Source organism: Condylura cristata, unplaced genomic scaffold (assembly GCF_000260355.1).
Source record: "Condylura cristata isolate star-nosed mole 26May11 unplaced genomic scaffold, ConCri1.0 scaffold00007, whole genome shotgun sequence".
NCBI lineage: Eukaryota > Metazoa > Chordata > Mammalia > Eulipotyphla > Talpidae > Condylura > Condylura cristata.
Window position 1 is genome coordinate 15,524,728 of NW_004567108.1, and position 23,490 is coordinate 15,548,217.

The 23,490-nt window shown below is 43.0% G+C and overlaps 1 protein-coding gene across 2 annotated transcripts in view; it reads right to left on the reverse strand.

The window, feature by feature from the left end:
- AGXT2 (alanine--glyoxylate aminotransferase 2) overlaps positions 1–14,182 on the reverse strand; it is a 33,147-nt gene extending 18,965 nt beyond the window's left edge. For both annotated transcript variants that reach the window (XM_012721790.1, XM_004678089.2), the window contains exons 1-6: positions 14,092–14,182; positions 7,114–7,202; positions 5,278–5,462; positions 3,340–3,463; positions 2,129–2,223; positions 426–519 (exon numbers count right to left, since the gene is read on the reverse strand). In XM_012721790.1, coding sequence (XP_012577244.1) covers positions 426–519; positions 2,129–2,223; positions 3,340–3,463; positions 5,278–5,462; positions 7,114–7,202; positions 14,092–14,182 — 678 coding nt within the window. The remainder of the gene's footprint in view (positions 1–425; positions 520–2,128; positions 2,224–3,339; positions 3,464–5,277; positions 5,463–7,113; positions 7,203–14,091) is intronic.
- Positions 14,183–23,490: the final 9,308 nt, after the last annotated feature.

Here is a 23,490-nt window from a genome sequence, read left to right on the forward strand (position 1 = left end):
GGAACAACTTGCTCAAGGGCCTGGTGATCAGGGCAGTGGAAAGAATAAGGATGATTAGGTCTTAATCTAAGGATGATCTGATCCTGAAGCTCTCAAGTGGGACTAGCAAGTGAGAACCGAAAGTGAGTGTAACGATGATACTATAGAGATTTTATGCATTCAAGGCTCTGAGAACTAATTTGAGTGTGTTCATTTTCAATTTGCCTGATTTTAGATATAAGAAAATAAAATTCCCTATCATTATTTATTACTCAGACTTTGAAGACCTTTCTAAGAAATATCTTCATTTTGATTAAGTCAAATTGAACCCCCCATAAATGATAGGCTTTATATTAGTTGCTAATCTTGATACCTAGAAACTCTGATTGATTATTCCGTGTACTCAGAAACCATCAGAGACACAAAACAGAAGTTTCAAAACTCACTGACTGGCAGCCCATTCCACTGAGATGTTCCATCTTGTAGGGTCCCACATTGGTCAAGCCGAGGGTGTAAGGACTACATCCATGGTAGGCGCCTCTGGAGAGGAGAGGAAAAACAAAACCAAACAGCATGTGTATTTTGAGGGGGAGGGGATGGTTCATTTTTGTTTGTTCACTGGCCTGTGGAACACTGACGTGACAAAGGAGAAAACTGTAAAAGCTGTGACAATGAAACAGAACACCATTAACAAGCAACACCAATGATTTCTAAGAAATCTTCTAAGTCTATTTTGGGAAATTTACTTAGCACTTCTACGGTGTCCTAGGCTGTGTCCTAGAAATTGTTACAGGGATTTTGGTGGCCTTCTGGCCCAGCGCTCGGCTTTAGCACCTGCCCTACCCAGTTACTCTGAAGTAGTGAGGCTCAGCTCCTCCCAAATGCCAGAAGCAATATGTTCAGTGAATAATTAGTCTGTAAAGTAGTCACCCCAGGAAGCCAAATGTCTGTCCCTACAATGCAGCTACTGACCTCTGGGGACTCCTGATGCCTTCTGAGTACTTTATTCTGCATATAACAAACACAGGTTTCAGTATTTTTTGACCCATGACAGTCATATTTAATATAAATCATCCTGATCCCCAGTCTTGGCTTCAAGTGAGCTTTGACAATTTCTCCAATGAAATTACCCTTCAATGAGGATTTAAGACTAGGAAGGGTATTCAAAAGGACGGTCATAGTTCTCGAAAGGATACCCACAGACTGGTGTTGTAACCTAGTGCCACTATGACTGCTTTGCATAGATCAATACATACCGGGCACACATATTCTGGAGTGTTTATTTTGGTAAAACATCACTCACCACTCTTACTGTCATATTCCTTTGATAGCAAATGCTTCCTTATACCTGAGTGACTGCACGTGCTCTTTATGCTTAGTACTAAATATGTAACAGTAAGCACATTTTGTGGAGCTCAGATTTTTTTGAACTTGGAAATTATGGCCCGACAGGTGAAAAAAAGTAGGACTACTTCTGCATTGTCAGCTTGTACCACACCACCCCTGTCTTTTACATGAGCCTTATAAGAGCCTGTTCAAATATACTCTATAAAGTTACCTAAGGGAGGCAACTATAAGCAAAATACCTGGTTTTAAACTAATTTTAATAGAAGGGTTTATAATTATTGATTCTCAAAGACACCCGAAGAGGCAGAAACAGGGTTAGGCAGGCATCTCTTGAACTGAAAGAGAATCAAAGGGGACAAGCTGGTACAGATGGCCCAGTGAAATAATATGGCTTCTTTTCATAAGGAGAGGTTAAGATGGACCCGCTGGCCTAGGGTCCTGAACTCTCTGGGAACAGACCACCCCTTTAGCATGTGGTGTTTGCTATAGTCTAACAATATCTTCATAGTTAAAAAGATGTCATGTGACCTTCTTCTAATTCTACAGGAAGACCTATGATACAATGAGGAATTCAGGTTGTTACCTGCATCAGGGACACCGCCTTGAACCAATGCCATTAGGGTGGGGCTGTTATAAAATTCACTGGGCGGATGCTTTTCTATAGCCTAAGATGAGAAAAATGCCCCTGGACACGCCCCACTTAAGCGACCGTAAGTGACATACTATGTGCAGGGTTGACGGACCCATGTTTAATGTGGGGGTGAGACAGCAGCTGTAGAGCTGACTGCTGCCGGGTGCTTACCTGAAAGAAATGATGTCCATGCGATTTGAGTGTGCTCTGGCCATCAGCATGGCGAGGTCGTTGGCTTCGGAGCCGCTGTTTGTCAAGAAAATGACCTGGAGGGAAAGGGAAGGCCAGAGGCCACTTGCTTTAATTCGAGTTACCCGCTTGGTTCAGATTTGCCATCACTGTGTCTCCTGTCTTCCAATGACTAAGGAGAGTTCCCCGCAGGTCAACAGATCTGTCATTTAATTACGAGATTAATGACAACTCTTCACCGAGCAGCAGCTAAACCCTAGAGATGCAAAGATAGCTGAGAGATGGTCCCGCAAAACACTAAGATGGGGAGACCGGTGGAGGGATGTGCAAGGCAGTGATTGAGGGGATCCAAGCAATCGTCTCCTCGCTGCTGAACTTAAGCCACCCCGACTGGTCCTGAAGGTTTGGGGCAGGGCAGCCTCCAAGATGCGCGGATGTTGATACAAGCAAACAAAGATGCAGCCATCCTGGTCTAAAGAAAGGGGAGAATTGTAAGGAGCTGATCCTTCAGGCTCTGGGGACCGCCACCCCCGTGCTGTGCTGACCACCTCTCCCCTCAAAGTGCCCAGGCAGAGCAGGCTTGTGCTATTCCAACCTTTTGTTTCTTCTGGCTAAGACAGTACATGGTGCACCTAGATCATATAGTACAAAAACAAAAATAGTGAACTCAGGGACTGGGCACTGTCCTAAGTCCTGTATATGAGTAGCTGAATGTACATCTCAGCCAAAACTGTAACAACTTGCTTGATTTGAAAAATGCATCATTTCAGATGCAGAAAAATAAGTCATTTACCAAAAAGATCTAAGTGCCCTTAGATTAAATGAAATAAATGAGATGTTCGTTTTATAAAACCCAAACCAGACCATGACTCCGTGGAAGAAGAAACGCAAAGGACTCTTCAGAGGGGCCGTGGGGTGAGAAGAAAACCTTTGAGGTACAGAGAGGAGAGGGCAAGCCAGGCTGGGGTTCCCGCTGAGCGAGTTCGATAGCTCCTGGTGAGAAGAGCACCCCGGGAGGCAGGGATCAAGGGGAACCCTGGCTTATTTCACCCAAGTCGGAGGTCTTTGATTTGCCTTCAGCTGTGGTTCTTAGCGCAGCATTTCTGCGGCTCTTGCTCAGTGACAGGCTCAAGCCCCTGCTGTGTTCGGGCCCAGGGCTGCTCTGCAGGGCGCCTTTGCTACGGAGCTTGTACCTTCAGCGGCTCAGGAAGAAGGGCTGAAAGCTTCTCTGCATATTCGTGGGCAGCAGGGTGGAAGAAGACAGCACTCGTGTGCCACAGACGGCCCAGCTGCTTCTGTGCCTCTGCATTTACTTTCCTGGGTAAACGAGAGAGAGCGGAGTTACCCGCCAGACAGCCGCGGGTCCCGCCCCGCACACTGCCCACCCGCCCGAACTCCACGGCTGTTTCTGAAGAGTCTCAAGAGGCTGAATTCAGCCACACACGAGAGAACTTCTTCAACCACCAGAGTCCTGCAGTGCACCTTGTTGCTTCCAGGGTAACGAATTCCTCACAAAAGAAGTGTTCAAGAGGAGAGGGAATGATCATGAGGGTCCTAGAAAAGAAGCTGTCTGCAAGGGGTCTCTTCTACCTTCCACCGGTTTGGAGGTCACTGGAGCTCAGCCTGGATGTCTTCCCATTTTATTCTCAAGAGTCATGGACCCATCAAGTGCACGATAGACCAGTTTTCCTTTGAAGGAAAAAATGCCTGTGTCTGGGTCTTCATGTCTGGGCCAATGTTTTGTGACTGTCCGGTGAGACTGAGGCATTAAGTGGCCAGGAAAGGGAGATAATGGTGGGACTGGTTCTCTGGAGGGAAAATTCATACAGGAAAAATAATAAGGGATGAAGGGAGTGTGGAGAGAAGAGCATACGCTGTGGAGCTGGGGTGCCCACTGCAGGCTTTGGAGGCCAACACAAGAGGCCAACGGTCATGAGAGCCGCGACAGTGGCCCACTGCCCGGGACAATGATGACTATTATTGGGAGGACTCAATAAGAATGTGTACATTTTTTCTTCTTTTATCGTTTTTTGTCTTATGCTTTCAATTGCATGTGAACTTCATTTTGCACGTTTTCAGGATCCCTCACTAGACTCCTGAAGATGGGAAAGGGGAGGAAGAAAGCTACCTGAGGAGAAGGTGTAGGTTGGACCCCAGGGGTCCAACTCACGCTAAGAAAAGACTCACTGCTTCTTCTTTGACAGGAGAACCTAAATCAGTTCACTTATTTAGATTTGTTTGCCTTTTTTTGTCCCACTTCATGTGACTTTTTTTTTTTAAAAAATTAATTATTTATGCATACAGTACTGGGATACAGGCCAGAGGTGCAGGGGCAGTGAGAGGGTTCACCAGAGACAAAGCAGGGCGCAGAATAGGCAGATTGACAAAGTACACTGCTGAGGGGAGCAGCGGGCGGGTCAGGAGAGGGCTCCTGTGCAATGTGGGTCACCTCCAGGGCTGGGGATGGAACTCAAAATGAAGCAGCCGCGGCCAGCTTCGTAGTGCTGCTCTTCAACCTGCTGTGCCACCTGGGAGGGCTTCCTATGCCTTATGAGCCCGACTATTAGAGGCGAGTGAGGTTGGCATTAAAACAAAATGGCTGCTTGGAAGCCAAAAGCGCAAGGTCTTCTGCAGGCATCTGTGAGCAGGGTTGGTGATGAAGGTTTCAGAGAATCTCATGCTCTCGGACCTTACATTTCCAATGTCCATGTCTAGCTGTGATTACATCTTCTTATCCTCTCCCCACTCATCACTCAGCTGTTGACAAGAGGATCCTTGTGCTAACAGTTACCTCGCATCCCCCATCATCCCACACCAGGCACTCTGCCCTTGCATTTCCTCTTTCCCTCCCTCTGGAAAGCTGTCACTAGCAAGGAGAAGCACAACAGCACTCCAAGCACTGGTGGATGCCACCTTGCATGAGCAATGAGAATGACTGACTCTGGCATTGTTACGAAAAGAAAATGTGCAGCGTTCAATTCCTCATGAACCTAAGAAATATGAGTACATTCGCCATAAAGGTCAACACAAGGAGAGGGATTTTGCTGGGTTTCTGAATCATTGACATGACCGGTTAGCCTTTCCCACCTGGTCTTGTGGAGTGAAAACCCCTGGCTCTGAAGGATACTCACGGGTGGCAGTGCCCAACACTGACGGTGACAATCCCAGAGAAGAAATCCAGGTATCTCTTGCCCTCGTGGTCAAAGAGCCACTCCATATGGCCCTGGTGGAGCAACAAAGGTTTCGGAAAATAGGCTGTCAACACCGGAGAGAGATGTCTGTCGTGGGTCTCCAGGACGCGGTTATAAGCAAGTGACTGTGGAAAGACAAGAGTTACGTGTTTCCAACCTTTCCTCTCCTCACCTGGGTGTTTCCCACTGCCTCCTGGGGTCTGGCCTCTGCTGCTGCAGCTCTGGGCCGCTTCCTGCAAAGGCCCCTGGGGGTGTTTGTCCAGGTCCTCCTTGCAGGCCATGCGGCCTTTGATCTCCTTCCAGGTCCAACATGAAGAAGGTGGAGGAAATTTCTCACCTCTGAACTTTCTCACCTCTGTGGAAAAGCTTGCATTTGACTTGATTTTTACATTTAAAAAAAAAAAAAGGTTTATTTATTTATGCACACAAGAACTGGGGTACAGAACTTTCTCACCTCTGTGGAAAAGCTTGCATTTGACTTGATTTTTACATTTTAAAAAAAGGTTTATTTATTTATGCACACAAGAACTGGGGTACAGTTCTTCTAGGGTACACCCCCAGAGGTGCGGGTGTGAGAACATTCACCAGAGAATGGGGGAGCAGAACAGGCAGATCTATGAAGTACATCACTAAGGGGAACAGCTGGTGGGTTAGGAGAGGTCTGCTGTGTCATGTGGGTCAGCTCCCTGGCCGGGAATTGGACTTCTGCTGCAGTGGCTTCAGATGGCTTCATAGTGCTTTGCTTTATTTAACCCATTGTGCCACCGGGGAGGGCCCTCATTGTTACATTTTAATACAGTGAATATAAATATTGGAAATAAATAGCTGTAGAACCCGGGCCTTTATTTTTCTTGAAAATAAAGAACATGAAATGCTGATGGTGTTTATTCATATCTTTAATTACCAAGCTAAATCCATACATCTTTTCATTGTGGGTCCTTCCTGACTAGCTATGGATTCCGTGACTTCAAACCTGAGAATATTAAACAGAATAAGGTGGCTGGAGGTAAGGAGAGATTGCGGGGGAGGGAGAAGAAAAAGGGGAAGGAGAAGAATTGGGGAGGTGATGAGGAGAGAAGGGAGTGGGGGAGGGAGGAGAAAAGAGATAAAGGGGGAGGGAGAGGATACAGAATAACAATATTTATTTTCTTGAAAATGAAGAATATGAAATGCTGATGGTGTTTATTCATATCTTTAATTACCAAGCTAAATCCATACATCTTTTCATTGTGGGTCCTTCCTGACTAGCTGTCTTTGATGACAGACTTAGGACAGTCAGGCGTGCATTGCCATATGACACAGGCAAAATTGTAAGCAAACTGTCTGCATTTAGAGCAAATTTGTGTCATCACCTCTGTGATGACAAATAGCATCAGCATTTAATTTTTTGCTTTCAAGACTAGACCAGCATTGCTTCAGACATTTACTTCAGATAAGTGTTTTATTCAATAGTGAAGGGCAACTCTCTGTATTTCTATGTGTGTGAATCTGTGGGCATGTCCCTGTGATCAGATATTGTCACGGGTTCTCTCCTTCTTGCTCTCTCTCTGTGTTTTGTCACTCAGCCTCTTCTCTTTTTTTTTCTCTCTCTCACATATGTACCCCAGTTCATGCAACAGTATTAAAATGAATAAGAAGGTTCAGACGCTCCCCCAGTGACTTAGAGGCTGGGCTGGGGTGGGAGGTCTTAGGGTCAGGTAGGGTCATTTGTGGGTCCTTCCAGAGAAAACAAGAAGAAAGACCTCTTTTGAGTTTTCCTAAAATGTGGATTCTTACCTGGTATTTTTCTGGTGTAAAGTCACATGGAGGCATTTTGGGTTTTGTATGAAGTCCAAGCTTGGTTACAGATGTCCAGAAATCACCTACTAAAGGTGAGATGGGTTAGGATTCTCAATGAAACACCACATCACCCGTTTGTAAAAATCACCTCCAGATACCTCAGTTACCTTAGGCACCTTTGTTATTTTGTAGTTTTTGAAGTTCACTTGAATCATCCTGGCTTTAATTTGGATTAATCATCCTGGATTTAAAGCTTAGTATTTCATAATAAATTTTCTGGAAAGAGCAAAATATACCTTCTTTCGAATCTAGTCAGGAGAGGAAGGGGTAGTTGGGGTAGTCATGATTCTTTCCCTAGGGTCCTTCATGAATATAGGGAACTCTTCCCTCCATGTTGGCAGGGATTCTATTTTCTGTTGACCAAACATCTGCCAGTGCAGTGTGCTGTGGGGGTGCATCCTGTTAGTGGGGTGCTTCCTTGGAGTTGAGCCAAATCCTGGTGCCTAGCCCACTCCCAGCTCTGGGTTCTCAGCAAACAAGGCAGTAAAGGACTGGTGGCTACTGTTGCAGGCAATGAGGAGAGGAGCTAGGCAATGTTCTGTGTTAACAGATGTCACGAACAAAGGAGCTGGGAAACAAGACGCCCAAATCTCATGGCAACACAAGACCATGGTGAAGCAAAGAGAAACTGAGCCAGAGGGGCCATTCAACATTTGGAGCTAGAAGGGGCCTTCAGGCTTTGTCTTATAAGTCACGATGTTCATTTTGTAGATGAGGAAATGAATCTAATTTCCTTTGCTTAGGCTCACTCAGCCAGCTCTCTGCAGAGTGAGGATGAAGCTGCAAGTTCTTGGACTCACTGCCTGGTGCTTTGCTTCATTGACGGCCATTCTCGCTCTCCCCTCCCTCAGAGTTTGAGCTCACTATAGAAGCGGAATGGAATAATGGGATCAGAGAATGTCAGACTGAAAGAAGTGTCTAGAGACCTAACAGGTACTCTGGGGAAAAGATACTGCTAATTTTTGAAGGTTCAAGATCAGTTCTGAGATAACTTTATAGGAGAGTGGCTCTGAGCACTGAGGAAATGTGGCTCTTATTCAGCACGAGGGTTTGAATCCCTGGATGAAATGCAGGTGTTTTGTGTGGCTGTGAAGTCCTAGCCCGAGAAACACAACGAGTGATTGCGCTTTTCAGTGCAGCTAGAAGTAACAGCCATGATGATGGTTCCTTTCAAAGAGATTTCATTTACTTTTCTGCTCTAAATAATTGCTGATGTCATTACTTAGTTCTTACGTTTAAACAAGACTTTTGGCTATTCATGTAAGGACATGACCCAAAAATTGATAGCCTAAGTTTTCTGAGAATTTCATCTTTTGAAAAGCTTTCATTGTGTCCCTTTATAGTAGTTACCCTTCTAAGATGGATGGAAAAAATCCTGAGTATTTCTAAGAATTCAAATTCCCTTCACTTATTCAATCTTATTTTCCTATCTGCAAAATTGGAACTTCCCATTGAGGATGCGGTCAGTGCTCTTGATTCCAAGGTTAGAGGAGTTAAGGGGGAAAGAGTTGGAGAGAAGGATTTGATGAAGAAATGCTTAAAATGTTAACAGTTAAGGTAGGTTTGTTCATTCATTCACTCATTCACGATAGCTTCTTTCAACAAACTGCTAGGAACTTGATGGTGAAATGAGGGCTCCGATTGAAATATATAAACTCTATGATTAGGAAAGAAGGAGGTAAGAGGGTCCTCCCTGGTGGTGCAACGGGTTAGAACACAGCATTATGAAGCTCTCCACAGTCACTGCAGCACAAGTTCAATCCCCAGCCAGGACATGACCCACGTGGCACAGCAGACCTCTTCTGACCCACCCATTGCTCCCCGCAGCAGCATGTGTTTCAGTACATCTGCTTGTTCTGCTCCCCACTCTGTCTCTGGTGAATTCTCTCACCCCCTTCACCTCTGGCCTGTACCCCAGTTCTTGTATGCATAAATAAGTAAAAAATCTTTAAATAAAAAGAAGGAAGGAAGAAATATGCAAGGAGGGAAAATAACTAGTCAATAAGTGAAAACAATAACTCTAGATAACACCTAGAAGTCTATTGTAGTTCATCGCTCCCTTCTCATTAAGCCCAAACTAAGTAATAAAAATAACCCACAGTGATAATTGATAGACAAAAAGAAGCAAAAAAAGCTTTGCTTTTCATTATATCCTGGACAAAAATTTAAATCTTAATGCCAAGATGGTTGCCTGTATTCCTTAGTTAAAGCAGTCTATGTTTTGAGGCTGACTTAAGCGCTCAGGATTACTAAGCTCTCTCTTGACTCTTGGACATGGTGTGTGTACACTGTTCGCTCGCAAGCAGCTGACTGTGTAAGCAAGGGGGAAGCAGAAACAAAGGTGAGGGAGGTGGGATAACTGGGAGCAGGGTTACAAAAGTTGAACCCCAGATCTACTTCTGGGTAGGCAGCTTTTGGTTCCTTTCTTCTCCTTCTCCTTCTCCTTCTTCTTCTTCTTCAAAGATTTATTTATTTATGCATATAGAACTGGGGTACAGGCCAGATGTGCAGGGGTGGTGAAAGGCTTCACCAGAGACAGAGTGGGGAGCAGAACAGACCAACAGTTAAAGTACACTGCTGAGGGGAGCAGTGGGCGGGTCAGGAGAGGTCTGCCGCGCCATGTGGTCACCTCCGGGGCAGGCGGGGATCGAACTCATGACGAAGTGGCTTTAGCTTCTTAGTGCAGTGCTTTAATCTGCTGTGCCACCAGGGAGGGCCCTTCTTCTTTTTTTAAAAACCACTTTAAGTGGTCTAGTGTTGCCTTTTTACAGCCTGATATTAAACACAGACAGTTATTGACTTTCATCCATTTTCTGCTTCAATTCACCTGGACAGCGCAAGACATTTAGAGGTGGCATTCAGGTGGGAGAGAAACACCAGCCTGAATAATAAATGCCACATGGAAAATTGCGTTAATTTTGCAACTGCTCAGTTCTCATTGGCAAGGTCCCTTAACCTTGTTCTTTACTCCCAAAATCATACTATCAAAAAACAAAAACCTGTTCAGCAGGGCAGTTGAGAGAAATCAATTTCTGTGGACATTTGAACACTAGGAAAAATTCTCATGAATGATAATGAGAGAGATTATTCTATTATTCACAACCAACTTGAAGCACAGAAAGTGTATTTACCCTGGGCTTCCCTTACTCTTTCCACTATTAATAAAGTTTATAAAATATTTGAAAATACATAATGATCACAGTTGAGAGAAAATTAATTGATTTATTAAAGTGCTAATTTTTAAAAAATTTATTTGTGCATACAGAACAAATGATGCAGGGGTGGTGAGAGGCTTCACCAGACACAGAGTGGGGAGCAGCACAGGCAGATCAACAAAGTACACTGCTGAGGGGAACAGCGGGCGGGTCAGGAGAGGTCTGCCGTGCCATGTGGGTCACCTCCGGTGCAGGCGGGGATTGAACTCTTGCAGAAGTGACTTTAGCTTCTTAGAGTAGGGCTTTAACCCACTGCACCACCAGGAAGGGCTTAAAGTGCTAATTTTCTGCCTTATTCTTGCATAGCATAGGTAACTTTAGAAAATCTTGTAACTAGGGGTATCTCATTGGACACTTCAGGGATATCTCATTTGATGCTCAGCCGAGGAATGAGGAAAGGAAGATCTTAGCATTCACCTCAGAGCTGAGGGAGTGCAGGCGCCATGTGAGGCCTTTGCTTTTGAGACTGCCTGGCCGGTCAGGTGAGGGCTTGCGATGTCCTCTCCATGGAGGCCTGCTGAGACTAAGTTGAGGTGTGGGTGAGAGCGGGGCAGTGGTTGTTCCGGAGGAAATCTTTTTTCAGCCGCTCCCCACTGAGCGGCAGCTGCCAGCCCCAGGCCAATGACAGGATCTTATTCCTTCTCAACTGCAGACAGTCTGCAGGAGCTACCGAGGAGGCCGTGACCAAGCTAGAGCACTTCTGTCTCAGCATGGGGCACCAGCTGCGAGCAGTTGCCTGATATTAACAGCAGGTGCCTGGCTCTCACCAGGGGATGGGAAGATGGCTTTGAGATGCTGATGGCAGAACTGGGTGTCTCTGTGGTCTCTGAAGTCCAGAGAAAGACCTGGACGGAGAAATAGCTGCAGGCCCTATGACTGCCTGGACAGGCCTGAGAGGCTTTTCCTGATAGTACAGACTGCTCCTGCAGGCCTACCCACTTCCATTCCTGTCCAATCCCACCCACTTCCTCACCCTTTGGCTGATTGTTCCTGCCCCTCCCCCCTCAGCCTCCCAGTAAATGCACCTTGAGTGAACCAGGGCCAGTTGCAGATAGCCACGAGCAAGAACTTTGCCTGTTTCCCAGTTTGGTGAGTCTGTCCTTTGGGCACTTTTGAGGCAGCTGTCCCTGAGGTCAGCCCTCTGGGGGGTTAAATCTGGGTTAATCAGTTCTGCAGACTGCAGCAAGGACTGGGGCCCTGCAGGCAGGAGCCATCTCTTTAGGGTTGATTAATTTTTTTTTTTTCCAGAAAAGGCTTTACAGGAGTCTTGGGAAGTTTCTTGGAACTTGGAAAGGGACTTTTTGTGCCCTCCAGAGCACCACCCCGTGGGCGAGCGGGCTGTGATAGGGGCACACCCCACCTTAGAAAGTCTATAAAGTGAATCATCATTAACTCTAATGAAAATTTAACTTTAAGGAATAAAAAAGAGTGCCCTGAGATCGTTGCCCCACTATTTTAGACTGAAAAGAAAATGCTTCTCACTCTTGCTGTTTGTGATTCAACCTATGCAACAGAGCAAGTCTTGATGTTGTGTGAACATCTTGTGACCTCCCGGAACCCCATTCCCGATCTAGCGGGCAGGAGGGCAAAGCCAAATTTGAGCAGTCCCGCCCTGCCCGGGCGGCCCGCAGACACCCGCTGCCTGTCACACTCCACTGGTCACTGCAGAGGAGCCTGCGAAGAGGGACGAGACAACGCCCCCAGGCTTGTGTCTCCACCGTGCTTCTTTAGAAGTCAGGACGATGATTCCATCCTGGCCTTTGCCTGCCTCTGCATGAGATCCACCAACAGGTCTTAGATCACAGTCACCCGGAAACCCAAAGATCTGAACCTATATGTGAAAACCAAAAGCCCCCCACTGAGAATGATGATATTGTTGGCTTCACGATGACACATTGTTCCAAACAGGATATGTAAAGGAACGAGGGGTGTGAAGACTATGGTGTTGGAGCTCACTGAGTCAAGTCTTTCTCCCAGACCCCCATCCTCACGATATTTATCTAACAAGCTCTTTGTGTATGGTGGAACCTTGTTAGAATCAACAGTTGTACACACACGTCGTACATTACACATGGGAGGTATAATACAAGGCTTCGGAGGCAATTATTTTTGCATTTCTGACCACACCACACCTGGTAACCTCCCAGCCTTTAACACCCCCACCTCGCTTCCCATCAGTCATTCTCTCTCCTCACCCTGGTTGCAATTCTCACAGCAAGAATCTCTACTGGGTCTTTTTTTGCCTATGCACTTGTCTGTCTGTCTCTGTGGTCTCCCCCCACTGGGGTGAACAGGTCCCCCCCCCCCACTGGAGTGAACAGAAAGGACTTTTGCTTTGCTCACTGTGACTCTGTCCACGGTGCAGGTGCATAGTAGGTGATCAAGAACAGGTGGATGGAATGTAAGGTTTGCACACAGCAGATTCTTAAGGAGGGTGTGTTTAAGGAGGGTGTATTTGAGTAAATAAGTACCAGCAGGTACAGTAGAAGGAGAAAGACTTCTGAAAAGCCAGTGAAGGGCACCAGGAACATTTCTTTGTGTGAAGGAGTCCCCAGTGAGTTAAACTCTCCAGGCACCAAGCCTCACCTGCCATCTCAGCACCCAGTGACCGCCCCAGCCAGCCCCATGACCCCCAGGAGGTGGGGTAGCAGAGAGAAGGACAGAGAGGGGAATTTCCCCAGTTCTGTCCACACCTGGCATTTTCAGCACAGTGTCCCCTATACAGATTCTGTACAGTTCTGCTCCTTGGAAAATGTGGGGGCTGCATGATGTTCTGCAGCACAGCTGTGATGGGGGTTTGGGGGAGGAGAAATCCCAGCAGGGTAGTGAAAAAGGGCTGGTAGAATAACATGCTTTTGGGGACAGGAAGACCTGGCTTTGAATCCTAAATTATTACTGCTGTTTCTACTTCGACCACATTGCTTAATTCTTCTGCCATTTCCTCTGTGAAATGGGGTAAGAGTACTTACTAGCATATTTGGTTGACGATGATGTATTTAAGGCATCAGGTGTGCTTAAATTTCAAAGAAATGCAATTGTTGCGGGGGTGGGGGGGCCGGAGGGGAAGAAGCTAGGAGCGATGATGTAAAGAGGAGAAAACAAAGGTAAAATTGATGGTGAAGGGAAAGTCACCTGGTTGCCTCTAGGTCTATTCACAGGGCACAACCACGGTCTGTGGCTCATTCCACTAACATTCGCGTGAGGGAGGGAGAAGGGGACAGGCTTCTCTGTGCCAGGTGCTTGAGAACACGTGACCATCGCAGCCGCAGATGACTGCGCACGAAGCCACCGTGTCTGGCTACCCCAGCCCTCCTCGGTTTCTGTTCTTGTTGGGGAGAGAGGAGAGTCTAGTTCTGGATCGCCATCTTGGATAAAAGATTATTCTGCTCTGAGCCTCCATTTCTCTGAGAGAAATTGTGGGGTAGGACCACCACTTGTTTTTATTTTGACATGGTGCATGTCAGATCTTATCCATGGATTTCATTACAGGAAGAGAAGGACATCACAAAATATTGGGCCAGAGAAGTGGGGACGGGGGCGGGGGGAGCATTGGACCGACAGGTGAGAATGCTACGTGAGATGACATGTCTCTAAGATCACATCTAGTGTTCTAGAAACCCAGGCAACAGATTACAGAGCTCGGCCCTTTCCCTGCGGCTGACCCCTCACTGACTCCCCTTTTCCCCAGGGTTCCACTCACGGGACCTCCAAGAAGAGTGTGCCTTGAGGATCCTGGAAGGGGAGGTCTCCAGGTGCAAAGCTCTCCGCAGATGTCTCCAGGCTAGAGTCATCTCTCTGAGGTAGGAAACAAATCCTGACTGATGCAAGTTGGAGCAAGGGTTTCAACTGCTTTGCCACAAGTTGGACTTTGAGACTAGGACGCAGGGGAGGAGATTTAGATGGACACTCTGGAGTGATTGCTGCCTCCACTTAGGAGCAGCCCAGAGCTCCAGGGCTGGCCAAAGTGCCTTAAAGGGAGAGAGAGAGACAGGGAGGGTGGGAGAGTGAGAAAGAAGAGAAAGAATGCAGACAGGCAAGATGAAGGGCTTCCAGACTAGTTTTGCTAGTTTTCTGTTCTGCTAGGGTCTCACAGAAGGGTTCTCTCTGCAAGGGGAGGGTGAAGGGCTGGGGACTTGAGAAAGGAGGGGTTGTGGGTAAGAGAGGAGGATATGCATGAAGTGACTGATAAAGGAATGGCTTTTGGTATTGGGGGTCTTGGAGGCAGAGAAGCGGGACTAACAGGGAAGGGGGTGTTCCATAGGAAAGGGCAAGGGCACCATATGGCCAGAGAAGCCTGTACATGCCTTAGGCGTCTGTTGAGAAAGAAGGAATTAGAGTGCCTTGTTTTTATTATATTTTAATGCCTCGGATTCCTATTTGCCATTCCTGCCTCCACCCACCCCTAATCTTCATAGGGGACTACTTAGTGGTTTAATGTGCACTTTTTGTTGATGGATTGTCACACGGTTGTTTGAGGAGCATGCATGTTTAATGTATGAGTATTTGGACTCAGCCACAGGCATGACTTTTTGCTGTTACTAGTAGTTCAGTTCTCTCTGGTTTCTAGCTGCTGCAGAGGAAGGGTTCTGAGCTGTGCAGCTGTCCTAACAGGGGGCAGGAACAAAGACAGAGGGACTCTAGTTCTTGGCCATCATTAACTTAAATATTTCTTCTCCTTTTACTATTTGCAATTTCACATATATTCTACCTTTTGAAAGCAATCCACATTTTTTGGAGGCTCTGTTAATAATTATAATTACACACAGGCATACCAGTGACTTCTGAGTTAAGTTCTGAGCGTAACTGAACTTTGCTCTTTGTCCCAGGCTTTCTGCTGACACAGAACAGGGTGCTATAAGCGTAACCAAGGATAAATAACAGCTCTTCCAAAGTGGTCTTTTCTCTTTCCTGACTCACGTAGGAGTCATGAATGTAAAGGGAAGGGAAATATTTTCGAGGGATTGCAGAAAATACCAGCTTACATAGAACGCATCATAGGCATCCCAGTTTATGATGAAGGCTGGTGAGGCCGGTGTGTGCAGGGGGTTAGACCTGGGCCAGTGAGGGCAGGGGCATGAAAGAGAATCACCGTGCAGAGGTGTGGCTCAGACACTGTGACCCTCACAGTTTCATGTGATCATTTTCCAAAAAAAAAAAAAAGAAAGAAAAAAGAAAAAAAGAAATTCAGCAAAGTCATGGTGTTTTACTTATTTGGGCTTTTTGGATAGAGCTCATGAGAAATTGTACTTAACTTTTAAAAAATGTCAGTCTGGTGAGACCTGGGGCATTTGGTTTACCTCTCCCTTCCCTGTTGACTGTGATCTCCAGGAAGATGGGCAGTAAGTTCAGAATAGTTACTATTTCTAGCACAGTGCGTGGAACACATTGTTCATTAATGTTTGGATGGATGACAGATAACTGAGGAAGATTTGCATTTGCAAGGAGGATCTTGAACATCCAAATCAATGCTCTTTTTGATAGCATGCAGGGCAGAAATATGTTTGTGCATAGCTCTCTGTGTTAGCAGTAGAACTTCTCCAGTTGCTCATTCCCTTGAGATTCACAAACAAAGCACCTGGTATCTTCCAGTCCAAGCAGGATGAGCTTCATTAGAAATTGTTACTCTGTGGGGGAAGAACTTGCCCTAAACTTGGGCCCTCAGATACAGTGAAATGTCTCATTAGGACCTTTACTTATATTCTATTCCTACGGTAATTATTAAAGAATTGGCAAATTGTAAATACACATGGATTGAAAAGAAAAAGAAAAAAGAGGTCCTAGGTGAGAAAAAGTCACCTAAAGGAGAAAAAGTTCAAGTCGAATGAGAGAACAAGCTGAAAAAACAGCTATAAGCTGTTTATAAGAGATAGGTCTAAAATGTAATGATGGAGGGCAGTAGAAAGTACATGAACGGCAGTTTGCCATAGAATTACTACTTGAAATGAGGCTATTGTAGAAATATTAGTTTCAGGGAAAAAACAATTTTAAGACAAAGGGAATCACTAAAGATCAAAGAGATCATTTTTTAAAATGAAAGGGCTAATTCATTAGAAATTGAATATGTAAATACATATGCCTAATAACATGGAACAAACTATGTAAAACAAAAATTGATAGTACAAAGATAAAGAGGAATTTCCATAATCCTAGAAGATTTTAGTCTGCAGATTACCTCGGAAAATTACATATCAAATGAACATCAAAAAAGATGAATCTCGTAAGGGCAAAAATCATAAATAAAATTTAGTGAATTGAAGGTGGCAAAGTTGGAAAAAGGTATTAAAAATATCAGGGATAAATAAGCAGATAATTGGACGGAAATAGAAACTAGTTTTAGGACTCAGGTATTGTAGAAACTTAGAAGATAACATAAAAAGGATTAGTTGCTCAGATAAAGAATGGCTTCATTAGAAAAATGAAACAGCAACAATATATCATTTCATTGTATGTGCATCATATTATTATATATTAAGTGATTTGATAATACTGCTAAAATTTAAGGCAGTGTTTAAGAGAAATGGAAACTTGTACATTGATCACTGGGGTATATACTGGTGTTACTGTTCTGAAAGTATTTTGGAAAGTAATTTATCAACTGAGGAAATGTTAAGATATATGGTCCATCTGAACCAAGAATTCCACTTCTATATGTTTATTCTGGAGAAAGTCTTGCAAATACTCAGTAAGACTTGCATAAGAATGTTCATTAGACAATCACTTTCAATAGTTGAAATGGAAAGTTAATCAGTAGAGTGACTAACAAGTTATATATATATGTATATATACATACATATATAGATATAGATACACACACACACACACACAAATCTGCATCTAGCAGATAAAACAATAAACTAGAACTATTTGGATCTCAAAATCCTAACATTGAATGAAAGAAAAAAAAAACCCCGAAGGTATGTATGCTATTCTTTACATAACATCCATAAACAACCAAAATAATGATGTATCTTTTATGGAGCTATATATGAGATAAACACATTTTTAAAATGACCAGGGAGGACATTCACCTGTAGGGTGTGGTTACCTCTGCAGAGGGAGATAGAGAATTTGACTATTGAAGAATTGTAAACTACTGCATCTGGGATGTTTCACTTATTAAAAAAAAATAACATAAGGAAAAAGATACTGTAAAATATTAATGCTTATCAAATTTTGGTGTTAGTAAATTTGTTTTTAGTACATTAGCTGTAAATTTCAAGTGTGTATAAAATATTTGATGCAATAGATTAAAGTTGGAGATAAGCTAAATAAAGTTGGCATAGTTCTAGGTGGGAATAGTGGACAAAAGGACGTGTGAGGACTGAGATTTGTGACTTAAGTTTTATAAGGAATCGATTTTATCTCTCACCTGGGAACCTTCTCTTTGATGGTTCTTGCTTGTTTCCAGAAGACCCAAGGAACGTCTGGGTCCTTTCAAGCTTAATTGCATCTGTAAGTCTGGCAAATGGATGAAGATTGGGGCAATGTGAGAGCAGAGACAGAATGTAGCTGGGTTGGAAGCAATATGTCAGTTTTGATTTAGAATATGTGGATAAATAAATCCGAGGAAGTGTTGAAAGATGAGCACAAACACATGTGCCTAAAATATGCCTTGGATGAAGGGTCTAAGGCAAATATTTTAGCATGTGTTTCCATATTTTATTTCCAGAAAGGCTTAGAATGTCATTTCCCCCATTAATTTAAAGACATATGGCTTAATAAGGTTTGTGGAAGCAAAGAAAAAATGTGTAAGTTAGTTTTCACAGAATATGTTCCTTAGTTTTGTAGGCTCCAAAAATCATTCTCAGGTAGTAATTTACCAATTCCAGGTAAGATCAGCATTGCTGCCATCAAAAATGCAGATCTGAAAAAGAATTCAAATGTATAATGAAAGGTGACAGGGTTCAGAAATAGTATCAATATCTATCATGTAAACTACTGGTCACGGCTTTTAAGCTCATTTTGTAATTTTTTATAAATTATGGAGCGAATGTGTGTGCATCTCAAAGTGTACCTGTGATATTTACACATTCTTTCAAGCTCAAGTGTAAATACAGTGATAAAAATTCCTGCGCTTCCTTTCCTATACCAGTGTTAGCCAACAGACAGCCATGTGGTGTTGATTTGACTGGCATCCTTTAGCCTGTCTTTAAAAACATACTTTATTGCATTCATAAAATTATCTGCTTCAAGTCAGTTTGCAAGCCTAAGTTTTCATGTGAACCTGGTGGTAACAAAAGAAAAATGTGTAACACTGGCATGACTTAGGGGTGTGATCACAGGGAGAGGCTGTCTATAAAAAACATTGCAATTTTAACACAAACATGAACAATAGATACTCATTAATGGGTCTGCAAACCAACAGTGGCCTGACCTTTGAAAGCAGACCTACATGAGACACTCAGGAGAGGGGAGAGTAAAGCAGGACTGGGGGAGGCGGGTGAAGGTCACTGTACTGAGCAGAGATATCCCATATTGTGAGGAATTAAATGAGGGTGTTTAAAACATAGAAAGAAGTTTTCTAAAGAAAAAATTTTATCTATTAAGTGAAAGTAGTAATTGCTTATGTGTCAAGAATTCCAAAGGAGAATATAAAGTTTTACAATAGGTTCAGGCTCCGTTGCAAGGTTTGCAGGAGCTCACAGAGGTAAATACGGCAGGTCAATATCATTGGGACTTTTCAATAATTCCATTTCTCATTGTCATCGGCCCCCACCCCATAGACTTCATGGTTCCGTCTACCTGGAAGCTGTATCTTCCCCAAATCAGAGGGGCTTTAGAATGTGTACAACTTGGTTAGTAAGTTGTAGGAAATCTGGTGGGTTTAAGGTTTATATGACATGCGGATCCCATGACAACGTGGGAAATATGCAACTTGTTTTCTTTCAGGACAGCACACACAGTAACCTTGCAAAATGAGCCCCATCTTACTTCATAACTCATCAGGAATTGTATGAATGCTGTGTCTGGTGACTGATTTGGTTCATTTTGCAGTTTGAAATGAAGTGTGCCCATGAATTAAAGGAGATGGCCCCAAGATCCACATGGGAGAGTCAGTTTCCTTGATGGAAGCCACGTTTTAGATTGTGAATTTGTAAAAAATAAAATGTCTTAACTCTTGGAGACTTGACATTAGAGAATTAGGCAGCAGATAGGAATTTGTAAAGCAGCCCGCTCTCCCCTGCACCCACACCATTTCACAATTTTGTAACACAAACATGAAGAGTAGGTAAAGATTTCTAGATCTGGGTCCACTGAAAGTAAAAGTTTATCTACTAAGTGAAAGTAATGATCTGTTAAGCGATAGATTTTCGACAGAGAAGATATTATTAGTAACAGAGCTGAATCGTACCATTCAAAGGGATTTCATTTTGAAAGTAGTTTGATCTTTCCTTTATTTTACATTTAAGTGAATTTCTTTAACTTGATTCCCACATTCCTGATTTCACCCCACTTTATTTTTAGCAGCTTTTCATATGAAAGGGGTGGGCTAGAGTAAGGAGGTTATGTTTTATAATCATAAGAAAAAGTGAAATCAAGGAGGAATGTAATTTTGCTTTCATTTATGTCAACAATTTCCAGATTATAGTTTACCTTTACCGGCAAATATTCATGAAGAAAACTGCTTCAGTAACACAAGTTATTGTGCCCATTTCCATGTGAAATAATAAAAAACATAGAGGAGGGATAGTCAAGGGAAATAAACATTTATTGAGCCAAGCACTGAGCTGGTTATTTTCAATAACATGAATAGAAATATAATGACCATATTATACTGGGATGGCTACGATTTTGTTTGGCAAGCATGGTTTTTGGCGTGCAGTAAAATGAAGATGTTATGAGAATAGCAATTACATACTCTCATATTATTGACAAAGATTTAACTGTCCATGTATCCCCTCAAAATGAAAGGAGACCAATGAATAAATAGATGGAAAACAGAAAGAACGATGTCCAATAATCAAAGATTTGTAGAATTAAATTGTCTTCTATAATTAAGACTAAAAAGAAAAATAAAAACATTACAGTAAGTGCATGTAGAAATGAGTCCCTAAAATAAAATAGGATTATTTATGCTATATGGCCAACATTTCCTTATCATAATGTATGTGGTGGATTAATCAAGCAATAAAGCAATTTCTTTTTAGTAGGAGATAGGGAGATCAAATTGTGAGAGCTATCAGTATCAGAGCTTTAGATATCACAGTTAGGTGATTTAGGAAAAAAATCTGAGTGCAATTTGTGTGTGTGTGTGTGTATGACTTGCTATGTATTCTTCTGGGTCTTTAATCGTCAACCAATTTTTAGAAAGCATAAAAGTAGTTATTGAGAAAACCTAATATAAACCTGCAGGGTGGTGACATAGTAGGTGTACTCATGTATGTAGAACAAAATCAAAGCAAACTGCAGCAACTTATTGTAACAATCACTTCTAATTTCCTACTTCATGTTGAAGAATGCTGCTTGGCATGTTCTAAGGAAAGAGAAAAAGCAGAGGTAGTGGTAGCTTTGAAGATATGGAGCCTTATGCTATGACATAGTTTTCACTTCAATATGGCTTTACAGAAGACACAGATCACCCAACAGGCTGGTTCTAAATTGCTTTGGTTTCCACATGAGGCTCTTACATTGTTTAAAATGAACAATCAAACACAGAAACACGCACTGACGATACAAACGGCACTCCAGAAGTACCAGGGGCCACAAGAAGCAAAGCTGGGGGCTGACTTTTAAACAATCGTGGGGTTATACTTTACATACTGAACACCTGTAAATATGCTGTACAGTGGCATTATACCACTTCTAGACAAAGATTAAGAAAAAAAATTAGTACATTTACGGCTTCAACAAAAATACATGATTTTTTTTTTCAGTTTTCTACAGACAAACACAGTCATACTGAAAAACATATGGCTAGATAGTAAATCATTAAATAATTCTTTTCATTTGTATTTCATGATGACTTTCACAATATGAGGAATCTATGTTTCAATGGGTCATACAGTTTTGAACCATATAAAACAATGTAATAAAAATAACATAGAGGTGAAATCAGACATGTCACGTGGCAGTTACATCAAATAAGCCACTCAAAGAAGGAGACGTGACATGTTCATGTCTACACAATAAGCAGCTTGGGAGGAAGGACATCAGGTGAGAAGGGGAGGTAGATACTTTTAAAAATTCAAAATCATTTTATCAGGAATTTTATAAGTAAATTATTTCATGGAGGTCTTTGCCATGAAGTTTTTCAATTTCAGTTAAAATAACAAAAAGATTTTATCCAGGATTTGCAAACTTTACATGAAAAACTCAGAGTATATTTTCAACTTGATACAGATAAAGAATAATTTGACCATAACTGGTAAAGATTATTTTTTATTTAACTATTTGAGTAACTGAAGGTTTTAGGGCAAATTGATTTTTCTCTTTCATCAGTGGTAGGTGAAAAGCTAACCAGTTGATTCAGGGTCTCTATTCATTGACTCCAAGTGGGATAAGTGTTTCTACTTTCCATATCTCGGTGGTTCTTAAACTGAAGTCACAGTATCAGTCTAAGGTGTCCCTGTGGACTAAACAGGGGCAGGTATGTTGAGTCATGTGGAACCCTTAGCCCTAAACTCAGAACACAGATTAGACTACAGTCTCTGTATCCAGTTAAATTTGTGTTTGGTGGGCTACTCAGCATTATATGGAATCTTGAAATACCCAAACCCCTGGAAATGTTCTATTTTCTTTCTTTTGCCTTTCCTTAAAATAGATACCACAAGGCTCTTGGACCAACAGTCCCCTTCTTGAAAAGTTAAGCCTGGAAGAAAACTCCTGTTTGATTGGCAGACGGCATGTATTGTATTTTCGGGCAAAGTTCAGGCCATAATTATAAATAGAACTCTTGATTAGCTCACAAGCTCTGAAGTCATCATTCTGTATTTTTAAATATTTATTTATGCATACAGAACTGGGGTACCAGCCAAAGATTGGGGGGGTAGTGAGAGGATTCACCAGAGACAGAGTGGGGAACAGAAGAGACAGATGTACTGAAATACACTGCTGACGGGAGCAGCAGGTGGGTCAGGAGAGGTCTGCCACGCCATGTGGGTCGCCTCCCTGGCAGGGGATCGAACTCGTGCTGCAGTGGCTGTGATAGCTTCACAGTGCTGTGTTTTAGCCTGTTGCACCACCAGGGAGGACCATTCTGTACTTTTAAGTTTCTGCTTAAGATCTCCAGGATTGTGTTACCAGTGTAGCCTGGATTTTAAAATGACCTTTGAATCCATCAACTGAGCTACAATCTGTAAGCATGCAAAATCTTGAAGTGAGGTAACATGTGACCCTCAACCTGGGCCTTGATTTCAGGAGGCTGACTGAACATTAACTCCATCCATGCAGGACCAAATAATTCTGGCTTATGAATCATTTAGTTTTTTGTAGCTCCTATGTTTGCAATGGCACACAGTTAACTCTAAGAAAACATACAACGATAGAGTGAGAGGATAAAAAATCTTCAAGCGTGAAAAGCTAAAAAGAGAAGCAAGGATGTCAAATCTGACTTGGCGGAATAGATCTCTGTTTCTCCCTAAGCTACACAACTCACAGCCACACTTCACTGCAGGCTAAGAGCACATCAGTCATGCTTTTCCGTGCTGCAGCAGGATGCTGACTTGAGACTGATTGACTTAGATCATGTGAATCAGACACAGCTTGAGCTGGGAGGAGTCTTAGGACCTTTTAAGCAAACCCACTTCTGGAACAGGTGAGAGAACTGTGACTAGAGTTTAAGACTTGCATAAGGACCTCAGCCTGTTCCACAGTAGTAACACAACCTACAGACATGGAGATAGAGTACTCAGCACACTTCTCTAGCAATAGCACACTTGTGTTTGAGCTGAAAAGGCAGAAAAAGAAATGCGTTCATTGAAGTACATAGGAGACTTCCATCAATGGCAAATCTATAGTAGCAATGCTGAGATTGGTAACCCAGAGTCACTTGCTTGATTCTGTGTACAAAATTCCACTGTGCATGCATTTTCGTCTGCAAACCCAGAAGTGCAATTCAAAGGTCTTCAAATGTGCATCCATATATTTTAAAACTGAGAGT